This window comes from Thermomyces dupontii (genome assembly GCF_041956625.1).
Source record: "Thermomyces dupontii strain NRRL 2155 unplaced genomic scaffold VTN31scaffold_6, whole genome shotgun sequence".
Taxonomy (NCBI): domain Eukaryota; kingdom Fungi; phylum Ascomycota; class Eurotiomycetes; order Eurotiales; family Trichocomaceae; genus Thermomyces; species Thermomyces dupontii.
Window position 1 is genome coordinate 1,079,549 of NW_027192312.1, and position 14,288 is coordinate 1,093,836.

Below are 14,288 nucleotides of genomic sequence, written 5' to 3' on the forward strand. Positions count from 1 at the left end.
GCGGAAAGCAACGCTGGCGAAGCAATGGTTTACGAATACCCGTGAAGCCTTAGGAATCAGGCATCAATCTCCGCCCGCCAACCAGCTCCCAACCCCGTTCTCCACGCTCTCCCGAACTTCATCGCCCGCGCGGAGCTACAATCCCTCTGCGTACATCTCGGTCGACCATGTCGCTGGAGCCGCCGACTTACCTCAGCTCGCTGCAAAACAACATCCGCGCTCGACCGATCCCGTGGGAAGGCGCCGTCCGCGCGGGCAACATCACCGATGAGCATCTCCGCAAGATCAAGGCGGTTGACAAGGTCCGCAAAGAGCAGCGCTGGCAGACTGTGGAGGCGGACGTGAAGGGGTATACGACCCTGCTGGCCGGGGGCCCCGATGGCCGGAGCGTGTTCGAGTCGGCCGCCAAACGGACCGATATCATCCAGTACATGCTTGTTTTGGCCGCCGATTTGATTAATGGTACGAGAGGTCCGGGAGCCACAGCACTGATCGTATCAGTCGCTAAAATGAGGTCGTGCAGATGTTCCGTCGCTAGCCACGTCCCTCACCAGCCACCCTAATCCCTACGAGCCTTTCCTTAGCCTGCTGCGGAACTCGACCAAGACCGAGGACCCGATCCCGCTCCTTACCTCGTCCTTCCTGACGACATTGGTGGCTTCCGCGCTGGTGTCGTCCAAGACGTCGGCCCGAGAAGAGGCCGCGCTCCCGCAACTGTTTTCATATCTTTCATCCTTAACCCGGAGCTCAGATAGCGGACTACAAGACATTGGTGTCCAAGGGTTCTCCGCCTTGCTGCGGAACGAAAGATCCAGAGAGCTGTTCTGGGCACAACGGAAGGAAACGGTCGACCCGCTTGTAGATATCCTCAGGACAGCAGCAGGGGGCAAGGACACTGCATCTTCAACACTAGTGTCGTCCGCCAGTAGCTTCCGAAACGCGGATGCTACGATTGGGGGCGGCGTTGGGTTGCAGCTCCTGTACCATGTCCTGCTAGTTCTTTGGCAGCTGAGCTTTTCGGGGGGTTTGGTTGGAGATGGACTTCAATCGTAAGCCAACCCCAACGAGTCCGGGACATCAAAGCTAAGTGGTGCCAACAGTGAGCATGACATCGTCGCACTCTACACCCAGCTTCTACGACTGTCGCCCAAGGAGAAGACGACGCGGCTGCTCCTTGCGACTCTCAACAACCTTCTTTCGACCAACCGCGCGACACTTCTCCCGGTGGCGGTTTTCGTCCGGCTTCCGGCCCTGCTTTCGAATCTGGCCGGACGGCATCTCACAGACCCGGACCTCCTGGAGGACCTGACCGCTCTGCGGGAGATGCTGGATGAGTTTACAAAGACCCAGACAACGTTTGACGAGTACGCGGCGGAAGTAAACTCGGGCCATCTGCGGTGGTCCCCCCCGCACCGCGATCCGATCTTCTGGCGGGAGAATGCGCGACGCATCCTTGACGAAGACCAGGGCGCGCTGCCCAAGAAACTGGCTGAGATCATCTCGAAGTCGTGGGAGCACGACCGGCAGGTTCTGGCCATTGCCTGCAATGACGTTGGCCACCTAGTGAAGGAGGTGCCTGAACGGCGTGCCAAATTGGAGAAGTTGGGACTGAAGACCAGAGTCATGGAGCTCATGTCGGACCCGGACGAGTCCATTCGATGGGAGGCCCTGCGGGCTGTGGGAGAGTGGCTCCGCTACACGGTTGGGAGTTAATCTACATATCCAAGCGGTCCCATGTGGCTCGTAAGACCAGCGAGCTCAGCGTTAATGTATACATTACTTGGGGGAGTATTGATAACAGCACTCATAGAAGTCCGAATGATACGAGACGTATGTATTAGTCATCCACCAAGATCAGATTTCGCGGGTCCGAGCTTAGTGCGTGGAGGAGCCTCTCCACCTGCAACCGGAGAGTTTCCAAGCTGTTTCCGATCTGCGATGGGCCTGTCGCTGTCCGCCTTATTCAGACGGTGCCTTCTGATGTCATTGTCCGCGTCAAATACGTCCGCTGTTCACACGGCACTGCGAAGCAGCGACGGATAGCTGACTGGAGACCGGCGTTTCCCGGCGATAAGCATCCAGTTCTGACTCAACTCCCATGTCTCGATCCTTTACCGGATGCAAGCGATGCAAATCACGACGGCAGAAATGCGACGAGAAACGTCCCGAATGTAGGCTTTCTCGCGGCCGTGGCAGGTCGGATCAACAGCTAACCCTAGTTTCCTTTAGGTGAGCGATGCAAAGCCGCCGGAGCGCAGTGCAAATACACCTTCGAGCTGCAATGGGGAGGTCGAAGCTTCTCCCGCTCGCGGTTCGGAACCGTTGGGCCAGGGGTGCGGCGACTAGGTAAATAGACACGACACTTCCGAGTCCGGTTTGTGAGAACTGTTCCATAACTCGAGACAGAATATGCCCCAGGCGAGTTCATCTACACCACGGACAAGTCCATCCCGACTGCGTCAACCCCGCCGCGATCCTCGCCGTCCGCAACCCCCAAGGTCAAGGTGGAAACCACACTCGTGCGCCAGATTGATCCGTTCTCTTCGTTTCCTCCGGAGCAAAAGAAACTGCTACACCACTTCATCCAGGATGCCTCGCACATCACATCGTGCCACCGCGGCATGCAAAGTGAGATCTGCAAAATGCTCGTGCCGATGGCCCTCCAGACGCCATCGTTGTTGTACGCGACAATGGCACTGTCGGCCATCCACCTGGAGGCCGTGAATAACCACACAGAATCGGTCAAAACGGCGCCGGAAATTGCACGGCTGATCGCCAGGAGCTTGGAGCATTTCCGTAATGAGCTGCAGAACCCGAGTCTGCGGGGTTCGGATACGCTGTTGGCGACAGCTCGCACGCTCTGCTTGGCGGAGATCCATTCCGGTGCGATCCACCCCAACACGTGGCGGGCACACGTGGAGGGGGCGCGGGCCTTGATGGCCGCATCCGCGCCGACGTCTCAGACACCTTTCCGCAGCTACCTCGATCGGTGGTACCGGTCGATTGTGGCCCTGACGGCCCTGAATGGCAACGGCCCGCCAATCGGCGAGATTTCCGTACCTCTGCAGTCGATCATCGCAGGCACTTTGCGGCCGGATGAACCCGACTACTTGGACGATTACTGGGGCTTCACGGTGCGGCTAGCAGACATCTTCCGGGCGATTGGGGCAGTGGCGTGGCGGCGACGGCAGTCGCCGATCCCCATCGACGAGCTAGAGTATGAGCGGCACGCGGCAGTCTTGGAAGGTGCAGTGCAGCAACTGATGGCACGGAGCGTGAACAATATCTCCTTCTACCCGGGCGTGGCGGAGAAGCTCTCCGAGGCGACGATCCGGGAGTTCGGGCTTTGCAACGAGGCATTCCAGCACACGGCGCTGATCCACATCTACCGGCGCGTGCGCAAGATTCCCGCCGCATCACCCGCGGTACAGCACTCCGTCCGGCGCATCCTCGAGTGCACGACGCAGATCGTGCCACGCAGCGGCCTCAGCCCCTGGGTGATGCTCACCACTCCCCTGTTCAGCGCGGGCTGCGAGGCGCTCGGCCCGGACCGTGAAACCGTGCGGTCACTCTTGCTGGCCTTGTACGACACGACGCGTATCCCGAATGTGCTGCAGTCGTTGAAGTTTTTGGAGATCTACTGGGCAGAGGAACCCCGGGATGCGGATGTAGATTGGAGTCATTTCTTAGGTATGCATCTTCGATGTTCTCGCTGTTCATTCACTTGTTAACTGTTTTAGATCGGATGAACTTTGATTTTATCCCTTATTGACGATCAAGTTCCTCAACATTCCCCCACTGTTGGCAGTTGGAACTGTCACGCCCTCCCTTGCTGCTGGTTTTAGCCCTGAACCGTTAAGACGATATATTTCCGTGGACGGCAGCCTAATTCCTGGCTGAGAGAAACCTCCCCTTCGATCTTGGATGCATCAGTATCGATCTCACGAAGGGTGAATACCTGTAGTGACTTCATTGTCTCATGTTTCACTGTTGGATCTGATACCCCAGCTTTTTGCACTTGTTGTTCGTTTTTTTTTTTTTTTTTTTTTTTTTTTTTTTTTTTTAATGACCTCTTCATGTCTTTAAAAGGCCCATAGCTTTTGCCGTCAAGATTCTTGTCCTTTGTCGCATTTCTCGCTCTTACCCACGCCACGCCTTTCCCGCTTTCTGAAGGCCAGTATCAGTTCCAACTTTATCGTATTTTGCATCAGTTGCGAGTGTTCAGCGGTGAAGAAATTATTGAATATAACCGGATTGATGGCTCAGAATCGCCTGGAAGGTACCAAACCGAAGGGTATCAGGAGAATTGTTCCAGATCGTTGACAAGCTCGGTTTTGGAGGCTACTGTACTCGGCTGTCTGACTGGCTCAAGAGACAAGTCTTCAAAGCGCTACGTTGCCGTCAAAGTTGGGATTGCAGATCCCGTCATCGTCTTCTTCAAGAGAGACTGAAGTTCTCTCTGAATCATGAATCATGACGGTTGTCCCTCTCCACACATCCTGGGCTGCAATTCAGTGCCCCGTTCCCCTCCCTTGGATGAGTTTGAGGTGCATGGCGGCCCTAGAATGGTATACACATCAATGCGACGCGACAAACTTCTGCGATGATGCAGCCTTAAAAAAAAATAAGAGAGGCTTCTTGACTGTACATATTGTTCTTTTTCAAAGACCAGGGTTTCGTTTCTATGCTGGGCAAGGCCAATGCAGAATCAATGGAACCAGTCGCATTAGACACAAGTCAGAACCAAGCAAACGAACTAATTAACGCATAGCTAGAGTAGTACAGTGTACATCAACACAAATAACCGATAAGAATAGTCCTCAGCGAAGCCACACCTCCATCCATCCGGGCCCGTTGACGCCCATAAACTGCAGAGGCCCGCCATCATTCTTCATGGCCAGGTAGTTGGACGTCATCAGACCAACGTGCATGGCGTCCTCGGCGCGGTACCGGATGGCGCTGCGGGTGGACAGATCGGTGATGCCCATCTGCTCAAAGAGCTCGGTCCAGAACGTCTTTTCTAGATCATCGCGGTAGGCAAAGTCGGGCCCGTCGCTGTTGAAGAGGTGCGTCATCTTGCGCATGAAGCCCATTTCGTAGCCGAACGGGGCCGTCGAGCTGTACGACCAGCCAACCAGGCCGCTGATAGAGAAGGTCGACGGTTCGACGAGGACGTTCGTCAGCGACAGGTCGCCGTGGATGAGCACCTGGGAGTAATCTGCGCTATATAACGTCGGCAGCTTCGCCTGCAGCTTGCGCACAAAGTCACGCAGGTATGGGAACCGATACAGGGCCTCGCTCAGCTCGATGAGGCTCTGGCGGGTGATTTTCTCGCTGGACGCAAGAGACTGCTTGTCCATGACCGCCGGGTTCCTCCAGCCACGCGCGAAGTACCTGCGCGGTGTCAGCTCCACGTGGCCATCCGCGGCGACCGCAGGATTTTTTTGGTCAATAGTACTTGGCCAGCTCCTTCATGAAGCAGTGGTGCTTCCACTTGGTTGCCCCGAGCCCCTCCGTCCCAAGCCGCAGGATTTGATACAGGGTCATTCCGCTGCAGTAGGACATTTGGTAGACATGGAGCCACCCATCAACCCGATCTCCCAACCGGCTATGGGATGTAATCGACGGCACCAAGTCGCCGTGCACGTCTTGTGCCAGGAGGATATCTACATCGCTGACCGCGTACTTTGGGACGCGGAACGAGACTACCTCGATGCGGTCTTCGGCGGTGCACAGCACGGTATAGCTGTGATCACCCTGGACCGGCACAGGCATCACATTCGAGGCTTTGGTCAGTTCCGCCGCATAGCGGTCGCATTGCTGACGGGTGGGCGCGGTTCGAGCGCGAAAGAAGCGAGAGATTTTGCGTTGGGTGTATGCCTGCATCTAATAATGATACTACGGTACGTATATGATGATGAGTTGTCGTGATGTTACTGTATCATCTTTCTCTGCATGTTGCTGGTGCTCGTGGCTCTGCTCAGGAATCAGGATATGCATGGAGTTCTGGGCAGGAGCGCATGGTGGCTCTTTCCTTTGCTCCCTCGGCATTGACTTGTCAACTCCTCCGCCACGGGAAACAGCACGAAATCGAGCAGAGACCTCATCGACGAGTGCTCTCTCCAGCTTCAACTTTCAGATAAGATTTCCGTCGCATACGGCGGCTTGAATGCAACTGTGCCACTCAGCCAAACGATCGGCAGCACGGGCATTTTTGTTTTGGGGTGTCAGTGTAGTGTCCCTGCGGGTCTGGAGAAAAGGATTAGCGCGCGACAGTTGCGACGGCCCATGAATCATGATTCAAGAAAGCCAACCTGAAATTCTGCGATAGATTGACGGGAGCTCGGCGCCGTATGAACTGCTCCTGGTTTGGACTTGTATAGTACTTTTGATTGACGCAGGCCAATGCAAAACACAATTTGGCTCAACGCAGCGCACGAGTCATGCAGGGACAGTGCGTGCATGGACGGTTCAAGGAAGAAAGGCCCAAGTCCAGGCTGCTGATGTAAGCACACTGCCAAGCCCGCCCTCCACCAATCCCCGTCGCGGAGGGAGATAGGTACAATACATCAGCAGTTCCAGCCACTCACAGGCCACCAACCCCTTTGCCCCTGAGCGTTCATCACTTCATGCAAGTCAGCCCCCGCTGCTAAGATTGTCCAGCCAATCAATGCTGATGCTCAAGGATCGGCCATGCCGCCTGCACGCAGATTGGTCAGAGCTCTCTGACGGCCCCACCCCCGGGCGGATCCTGCAAGCCCTAAATCCGGCCCTAAAATCGCGCCCCTTTTGGGAATTCCTATCTTGGGCTGGGAAAAGCCGTTTCCGCTCCTCTCCCTGTTCTTTTCTTATCGATCATTCGCACTGGCCGTCTTGGGACGAGGGGCCTCGAACCATGTCATTGACGATCCTGCCTTAGCTCCCCCAGCCATTGCCCCCTATCCGGGTGAACTGCCGCTGGAAAAAAAAAAAAAAAAAAAAAAAAAAACGGGAAAGAACGCCGTGTCCGAGGCTTCACGCCCGCGACCGTTTGGGCAATAGATTAGTCTAATAACCTAGCTCACAGACCCTAATTCTGGTCGCCCGAAGCATGGAGAGCACCAGTCCACCGCCAATCGCTCCTCCGCTTGGCCTCTCGTCTTCTCTGTTCCATCGCCGGAAGAATTCCCTGAACGTGCCATCGTCGCAGGGCCCTCATCCTCCGCGGCCCCCCAGAGAATCACATCCTTCCGTGCGCAGGAAACCTTTACCGCCAGACGCGGCTCCCCTGATCCGCCCGCATCCGCAAGGGTTATCGACTCCCTTTGAATCCCCCGGGGTCCGCGAGCTTGAGACCGTGCGGGAGACCTCGCCCTTGATTCCGAGGGACCACTTGCATCGGTACAATCCCCATTCCCTTCTCCGCAGTCAAAGAAATCGACCCAAGGGCAACCCTCAAAGACGTATGCCAAAAATATAAAACTCCGAGCGGTTCATCTTAGTCGACTTTTTGCCTGATCCGGCCCCAATTAACCAAAGCATGCCTTTTGTTTAGTGACCTTCGTGGCCAATCCTTCTTCTTTCCATCCCCGCCTCAAACCGCCCGCGGCCCGGGGTTCGCAGACGACGCGCCGTCTGACCCCCATTACCTGCCGCATGGGACCCCTGTCCATACCCGTCTGGCTAGCGAACCCATCATTCCCGTGGTCCCGGCGACGCCGCCTTTAAGTCACAAACGGTCGGAGACCATGGCCTTACACCCTCCCTCGAACCGACCGCCGCCGCTCAATATCGAGCCGCCCAGCATGCCCGCCGGTTCTGCCGAAACGAAGCAACCGCCCAAGACCCCCGGGAATAAGATCACGTCTTTCTTCGGCTGGAAAACCGCGTCGTCTCCCGGTGCCGAATCGACCAGCACCGAGATCAGCGACACCGGCCGCTCCCCTTTACCCTCCCCGCTCGCACAACCCTTCGCGGGCTCGCCGTACAAAGTCGGCGACCAGAGCCTTCAAGGTTTTCCCGTTCCCCCTGCCGGAGCATCGAGGGGATCCATGCACGGCAATGGCACCGGGAGTCGGGACTTGTCCTCGACCGTGGCTGACCTCGAGAAAGAGCTGCGCGAGGTCAGCGCGGAGCTAGCGGGGTCCATCCGGAGAGAGATGGAACTGGAGGACCTGGTGGAGCGCTTGCAGCAAGAGGTCAAGGGCGAGCGGCGGAGTAGCGACTACTTCTCGGATTACTCCGGGTCCAGCTCCATCATTCGGTCGGCGAGCGATGGGGCAAAGAGCGAGGACATTGACAAGGTGAAGCGGATGGCCGAGCAGGAACGTGCCCAGCTCAAGGTAGAGCTCAGCCAGAGGTGGCAAGAGGAGAGATCCAAAAGAATGGCTTGCGAGTCGCACGTGCAAATATTGGAGAACCAGATGCAACAGGTTCGTAGGCTATTTGCCAATCCCATGCTCTCTTCCCATTGCTAACAACACCCGAAGTACCGCCGGGAGCGAGACGAGGTGTCCAACTTGGCATCGAAAACTAAAGAATTGGAAACCGCCCTAGAGGATACCCGGCGGAAGCTCGCAGAAGAGCGACAGCTCAAGGACAACTTTGAAGACCTGTTGACGGGAATGAGAGTTGAGCTGGAACAACTGCGCAATGAGCGCGACCATCTCCGGGACGAGGTCATCCCTTCCCTGTCGCATTCGAAAGGCCGCATCAGTGCGATCGCCGAGGAGGAGGGAGGCTTCACTGGTTCGCCGCGGAACTCGATGATCGGTCTGTCGCGGTCGAATTCACTAGCCCGGAGGCCGATGAAACCCGGCGGGAGCCTCTCACGGTCGAACTCCGTCTCGAACCGGGATCGCAACGAGTCCAAGGAATCCCTGGCTGAGCGGGTCAAGGACGTCGAAGCCCAGCGGGATGCCCTGCACCAAACGCTCAGGTACCTCCTCTCCCGTCATGCGATGGAGGCGCGGGAGACTCAGAAGCGAATCACCATCTTGGAGATGGAATTGGAACGGGCCCAACAGCCAGGCCCGCCGCGTAAACATGGCTATGAGAGGGAGGTTCGAAACCTTCGAGAAGAGATCAACCACCTGCGCCGACGGGCCGACGATGCGATGGAGCAGAAATGGCAGTGTGAAAAGGGTCTCGCAGGCCTCAAGATGGATTTGGACCGCGCAGAGCAGGAGACCGAGTCGCTCCGCCAGATGCTGCAGGAGCACGATGAGGGCAGTATGCAGGCGGCATCCGCGTCGCTGGAGGCTGCCTACAACCAGCTGCAGGCAGACTTGGAAGCTGCGGCGGAGAACAGCCCGCCAGATTCACTGAGCCGCGCGGAGCAGGTGGCCGGCCAAGTCCGACAGCGGCTGGACCAGAACCGGGCGCTGCGTGAACGACTCGCCGAGACCATCACCAAGGGAGACCGCGAGCAGAGGATGTCCGCGATGCGGATCAACGACATGCAGAGCAAGCTCAAAACTCTGGAGGAGGCACTTATGACCGCCCAACAGCACTCGGAGGAGGCAATGGCGAAGCACGAAGAGGAGGTTCGGGCCCTCAAGGATAGCCACAATGCCAACCTCACGCGGGCCCGGATGGGCATCAAGAGTCCGCTGTCCCTGTCACCGCGGCCTGAATCTTCACCGTTTGCCGGCGGTCGGTCACCACGCCTGGACCAGACGACGTCCGGCGAAGCCGTTCCTCTGAGCCAAGCGATTCAGATTGAGCAACTGGAGCTGCGCGTGAAGCAGCTCGAAAAGGGACTCCGGGAGGCGGAGTTTGAAATGGAGGAGGTCGTGGGCCTGATGAATAAGGCGCAAGGCGAGGTTGCACAATTGCAGTCTGATCGGTATGTTTCCTCGAATGCCCGGTTCATCATCTTTCATGCTGACATATTTCAGGGACGATGCACTTCTCCAGATGCGGCAGATGGAAGCTGAAATCCTTGCCGCGCGCAAGGACCTTCGTGCCGTTGTCGGTGTGCCTTCTAGTTCGAGAAGCGATGACATGAGTACGAGTCCATAATACGTGTACATGATGCGATGCCCATGTTTCCGGATGTTTGGAATGCATGACCCATCCATCTGGTGCGTTGCTCGGTGGTCCTTTTCTGTCTTGCACAAGTCTGGCTTGTGCTGTACAGTATGTTTTGGGGTCAGCGACCATTCATTGCACAGGAGTTGGAGTTTGGATATCGAGTTTTTTTTCTGGGAGGTATTTTGTCTTCTGTACATACATACGGGCCTATTGGCATAGATGTCTATAATGCGATGATCATCAATCAATCAGTTAATCCTGTACGAGTAGTACTATCTTTCCATCATGACAGGACGAAGAGCCGTCGTCGATAATAACCACCTACCTATGGATTACGTAATCGCTTCATGGCAATCCTGCTGATGTGCACTCTACTCAGTACGCGCCAAGTGAAGCTTGGACGACGTGACATCGCGTTTTGTTCGACCTTGGCTGTTGCATCGCTTTGATCATTCCCGAGTTCGCACGACTGAGAGTGCTTGATTTGACGGGACTGGCCGTTCCGTTCGTCCACATCTCATTTTGCTTGCTGAACTGGAACCGCTAGACACGGCCTGTCCTTGCGCGCGTTGAACTCAACGTTGAACGCCGTCAGCGGCCTCCAACATCGCATGGCAGCGGGACTGCATGTCCAAATTTGTTTTTGTTTTTTTTTCTCTGTTAATCACCTGAATTAAGCAGTCATGGATTTCCTACAAGGTCACCCTTCACCCCTCTCCCTCCTCCAACCTGTCTCCAGACAGACTCGAGAACTGACCAAAAAGAAAAATAAAACAACAGAAAACCTATCCACTTTCCTCCGCACCCAGACACAAACCACATCTTCTTACTCCCTCAGTAACATCCTCTACTCGATTCTTCACCCGGAAAGCCTCACCGCAACCTTCCTCGACCTGCGAACAAACTACATCGATCCCTACCTCATCCGCCCGTTATCCTCCTTGCTCTCTTCCTCGGCGTCCACTGCGGATCTCCTGCCCGTGCTGATCACGCTCCTCGCGCTGTACATCTCGTTACGTATCCTGGACTACGCGCGGCGGGTGATTGTGTTTTGGGTCACGCTGTTCTTCCGGCTGGTGTTTTGGTCGACGGCGTTGGTTTTCGGGCTGTATGTGTACCAGGTGGGGTTGGAGAGGGCACTGACGGAGGTGAGGTGGCTGGTGGGTGTGCTGTTGAGGGTTGCGGGGGATTTGATCGCGGCGTTGTTGAGGGAGGGAGAGGGGAGGAATCCCGCCGCGGCTGCGGATGGGTGGAAGAGGAGCGAATATTATAATCGGTTTGGGTGAAAAAGATTTGATGGATTGTCAGTGATTTGGGCTGGGGCGCGTAATGTTTATGACGGATGGGATGGGCATTGTATTATGGATTGCTTTGGAGATATAAAAATGTCCTGGTTTCTTTATGTGCACATGAGTTCGTCTCCGCTATGGGAGGTGGTTCTGGAATGGGAGCGTGCGCTGAATCCCAATGGCCGTCCGGACCGGCAATGGTGTGCACATGGTGCACCTTCGGCACGTCGCGGTCGAATGTCCTGCGCTGCCGAGTCGAAGCGGATGGTGAATCGATTCAACCATGGATAATGGACTCAAGTTCGACTCAATCATTCTCCTCCAGCTCCACCTGGTCGTTCGGCTCGCGCGGTTCCTGCGCCTCGTGAAACTGAATGGCGTCGTCAATGTAACTGAGAATGGCCGCAACGCTGTCCTCGTCATTAATATCCAGCTTTAGAAACGAAACCATGCTAAAGTCGTCGATCAGCTGTGCGACCGCGCGGTTGAGCCGCTTGAACGACCGGCCGCTCATCAGCGACTCCTTGGACAACGGATCCGACGGGTCATCGTCGCCGGTGTCCTCCTGCAGCATCTGCACATCCACGTTGATGAAACGCTTCAGCTCCCGCCGTCCAATCATTTCCTTGATCTGGTCCATCTTGCTCAGGATATTAATGTGCGGCATTTCCAGCATGATCATGGCGGACATGGCGCTCAAGGTGCCGGCAAAGAACTTGGCCTTGTCGATGACAAACGTGCTCTCGAGGAGATACGCGGCGCACAGCGATATATTCAGCGGCCCCTGACGGCTTAGGAATGTCACCAAATTCGGCACGATCGGTACATGCGTGTACAGCTCGATCTGGCCAGGCATGTCGAACACGATCAGATACTCCTCGCTCAGTGGTTCCAGTGCTTTGGTCAGGAAATCGAGGTTCTGCATTAAAAACTCGAAGCAGTAGATCAGCCCGCCGTTTGGCCCCAGCTCCAGCTCTTCCATGACATCCTCCAATGTGATCAATTCGCGAATGTCCAGGTCCGGCTCGTAGGTGAACTCTTCGGCGGCGGGGTCCAGGTTGACGTAGAAACAGCTCCGGCGCACGGTCTGCAGGTGCTGGATCAGCGCATTGCAGAAAGTCGTCTTCCCTGCGCCGGCAGGGCCCATCACCAGGACTCCGAACTTGGACATGGCGACAGAGGGAGCAGAAATACTATCGAGCCCTGCAGCTTTCTTTCCACTTGATGAACGCGAAGCTTTTCATCCATTCCCGCATCGAACTGCCGATCTCCGGCCACGGTGGATGCAGTATTACATAATCATGCTTACATAACTAACCCCATGTCGGCGACTTTTGGCAAAATTAAAATTCCGCAGTCCCTCACCGCCTTTGCCCTTCACGAGTTACGCCATCGGAGTCCGATTTTATTGAACGGTTTTTTAGCTCCCCGCCGCCAAATTTCGGCTTCAAGTTCCCCCTCTTTTCCTCACTGTCCTCGCCCATTGCCCCTGAGCACTGCGTCTTTGAGTCTTTAGTCCTTCAGTTTCTCGTTCACTGAATCTTCTCCTCGTCTTCTCTACCCTCTCACTTCACCATGGGCAGCGTCAACGGCAATTCCCCTTCGGGGACTTTTCTCTTCACTTCCGAGTCGGTCGGCGAGGGCCATGCCGACAAGATCTGGTAGGTTCTCTCATGCCTTCAGAGTTCCTGGGTGTTGTTCTCATGTTCGTCGTTAGTGACCAGGTTTCCGATGCCATTCTCGATGCCTGCATGGCCGAAGACCCTCTCTCCAAGGTACGAATTGCCGACCATCATGTCAGGGGTCTGTGCTCCTAACATTGCTGCGTATTTTGTAGGTCGCCTGCGAAACGGCCACCAAGACTGGTAAGCTGCTTGTGCCCACCCGAATTGACCGTACACACAAACTAACCTTTTTTTTCCTCAGGCATGATCATGGTCTTTGGTGAAATCACCACCAAGGCCAAACTCGACTACCAGAAGATCATCCGGAACACCATCAAGGACATTGGCTACGATGACTCGTCCAAGGGTTTTGACTACAAGACCTGCAACGTCCTGGTGGCCATTGAGCAACAATCGCCCGATATTGCCCAGGGTCTGCACTACGAGGAGGCCCTGGAGAAGCTGGGCGCCGGTGACCAGGGTATCATGTTCGGCTATGCCACTGACGAGACCCCGGAGCTGCTGCCCCTGACGCTGGTGCTCTCCCACAAGCTCAACCGTGCGATGAAGGAGGCCCGCTTGAACGGCACCCTGCCGTGGCTGCGGCCCGACACCAAGACCCAGGTGACCATTGAGTACGCCCATGACAACGGCGCTGTCAAGCCCCTGCGGGTCGACACCATCGTCATCTCGGCCCAGCACAGCGCCGACATCACCACCGAGCAGGTTCGTAAGGAGCTCAAGGAGAAGATCATCAAGACGACCATCCCAGCCGAGCTGCTGGATGACCGAACCGTCTACCATCTGCAGCCCTCGGGTCTGTTCGTCATCGGTGGCCCCCAGGGTGACGCCGGTCTGACCGGCCGCAAGATCATCGTCGACACGTACGGCGGCTGGGGCGCCCACGGTGGCGGTGCCTTCTCCGGCAAGGACTACTCCAAGGTCGACCGGTCGGCGGCCTACGTTGCGCGCTGGATTGCCAAGTCGCTGGTGCACGCCAAACTGGCCCGCCGGGTGCTCGTCCAGCTCTCGTACGCCATTGGCGTTGCCGAGCCGCTGTCGATCTACGTCGACACGTACGGCACCTCGTCCAAGACGTCGGCCGAGCTGGTCGAGATCATCCGCAACAACTTCGACCTGCGCCCGGGTGTCATCGTCCAGGAGCTCGACCTGGCCAAGCCCATCTACTACCAGACGGCCAAGAACGGGCACTTTACGAACCAGGACTTTGCCTGGGAGAAGCCCAAGGAGCTTAAGTTCTAAATGTGTCCGATATTCCCTCTGGTTTCTGTGATGACGATCTGACGACATGCTTTGTTTT

The 14,288-nt window shown here is 56.3% G+C and overlaps 8 protein-coding genes across 8 annotated transcripts; 5 read left to right on the forward strand and 3 right to left on the reverse strand.

Moving 5' to 3' along the window:
- Positions 1-167: 167 nt before the first annotated feature.
- VTN31DRAFT_6247 (uncharacterized protein) lies at positions 168-1,713 on the forward strand (the record flags this gene model as incomplete). Its single annotated transcript, XM_069406836.1, has 3 exons — positions 168-462; positions 524-1,049; positions 1,101-1,713. 3 exons carry the CDS (start codon positions 168-170, stop codon positions 1,711-1,713), a joined length of 1,434 nt encoding a protein of 477 aa, XP_069259329.1.
- Positions 1,714-2,098: 385 nt separating this feature from the next.
- On the forward strand, positions 2,099-3,772 carry VTN31DRAFT_6248 (uncharacterized protein; the record flags this gene model as incomplete). The annotated part of the gene is made up of 4 exons (XM_069406837.1): positions 2,099-2,171; positions 2,230-2,346; positions 2,407-3,690; positions 3,741-3,772. The coding sequence occupies 4 exons, from the start codon at positions 2,099-2,101 to the stop codon at positions 3,770-3,772; spliced, it is 1,506 nt and encodes a 501-aa protein (XP_069259330.1).
- Positions 3,773-4,820: 1,048 nt separating this feature from the next.
- VTN31DRAFT_6249 (uncharacterized protein) lies at positions 4,821-5,886 on the reverse strand (the record flags this gene model as incomplete). The annotated part of the gene is made up of 2 exons (XM_069406838.1): positions 4,821-5,394; positions 5,459-5,886. 2 exons carry the CDS (start codon positions 5,884-5,886, stop codon positions 4,821-4,823), a joined length of 1,002 nt encoding a protein of 333 aa, XP_069259331.1.
- Positions 5,887-6,135: 249 nt separating this feature from the next.
- Positions 6,136-6,464, reverse strand: VTN31DRAFT_6250 (uncharacterized protein; the record flags this gene model as incomplete). The annotated part of the gene is made up of 2 exons (XM_069406840.1): positions 6,136-6,249; positions 6,315-6,464. The coding sequence occupies 2 exons, from the start codon at positions 6,462-6,464 to the stop codon at positions 6,136-6,138; spliced, it is 264 nt and encodes an 87-aa protein (XP_069259332.1).
- A 1,263-nt stretch (positions 6,465-7,727) lies between these two features.
- VTN31DRAFT_6251 (uncharacterized protein) lies at positions 7,728-9,917 on the forward strand (the record flags this gene model as incomplete). The annotated part of the gene is made up of 2 exons (XM_069406841.1): positions 7,728-8,411; positions 8,469-9,917. The coding sequence occupies 2 exons, from the start codon at positions 7,728-7,730 to the stop codon at positions 9,915-9,917; spliced, it is 2,133 nt and encodes a 710-aa protein (XP_069259333.1).
- Positions 9,918-10,697: 780 nt separating this feature from the next.
- On the forward strand, positions 10,698-11,300 carry VTN31DRAFT_6252 (uncharacterized protein; the record flags this gene model as incomplete). The annotated part of the gene is made up of 2 exons (XM_069406842.1): positions 10,698-10,713; positions 10,795-11,300. 2 exons carry the CDS (start codon positions 10,698-10,700, stop codon positions 11,298-11,300), a joined length of 522 nt encoding a protein of 173 aa, XP_069259334.1.
- Positions 11,301-11,610: 310 nt separating this feature from the next.
- On the reverse strand, positions 11,611-12,474 carry VTN31DRAFT_6253 (uncharacterized protein; the record flags this gene model as incomplete). The annotated part of the gene is made up of 1 exon (XM_069406843.1): positions 11,611-12,474. The coding sequence occupies one exon, from the start codon at positions 12,472-12,474 to the stop codon at positions 11,611-11,613; it is 864 nt and encodes a 287-aa protein (XP_069259335.1).
- Positions 12,475-12,878: 404 nt separating this feature from the next.
- Positions 12,879-14,230, forward strand: VTN31DRAFT_6254 (uncharacterized protein; the record flags this gene model as incomplete). The annotated part of the gene is made up of 4 exons (XM_069406844.1): positions 12,879-12,964; positions 13,021-13,078; positions 13,141-13,168; positions 13,230-14,230. The coding sequence occupies 4 exons, from the start codon at positions 12,879-12,881 to the stop codon at positions 14,228-14,230; spliced, it is 1,173 nt and encodes a 390-aa protein (XP_069259336.1).
- Between the last annotated feature and the right edge of the window lie 58 nt (positions 14,231-14,288).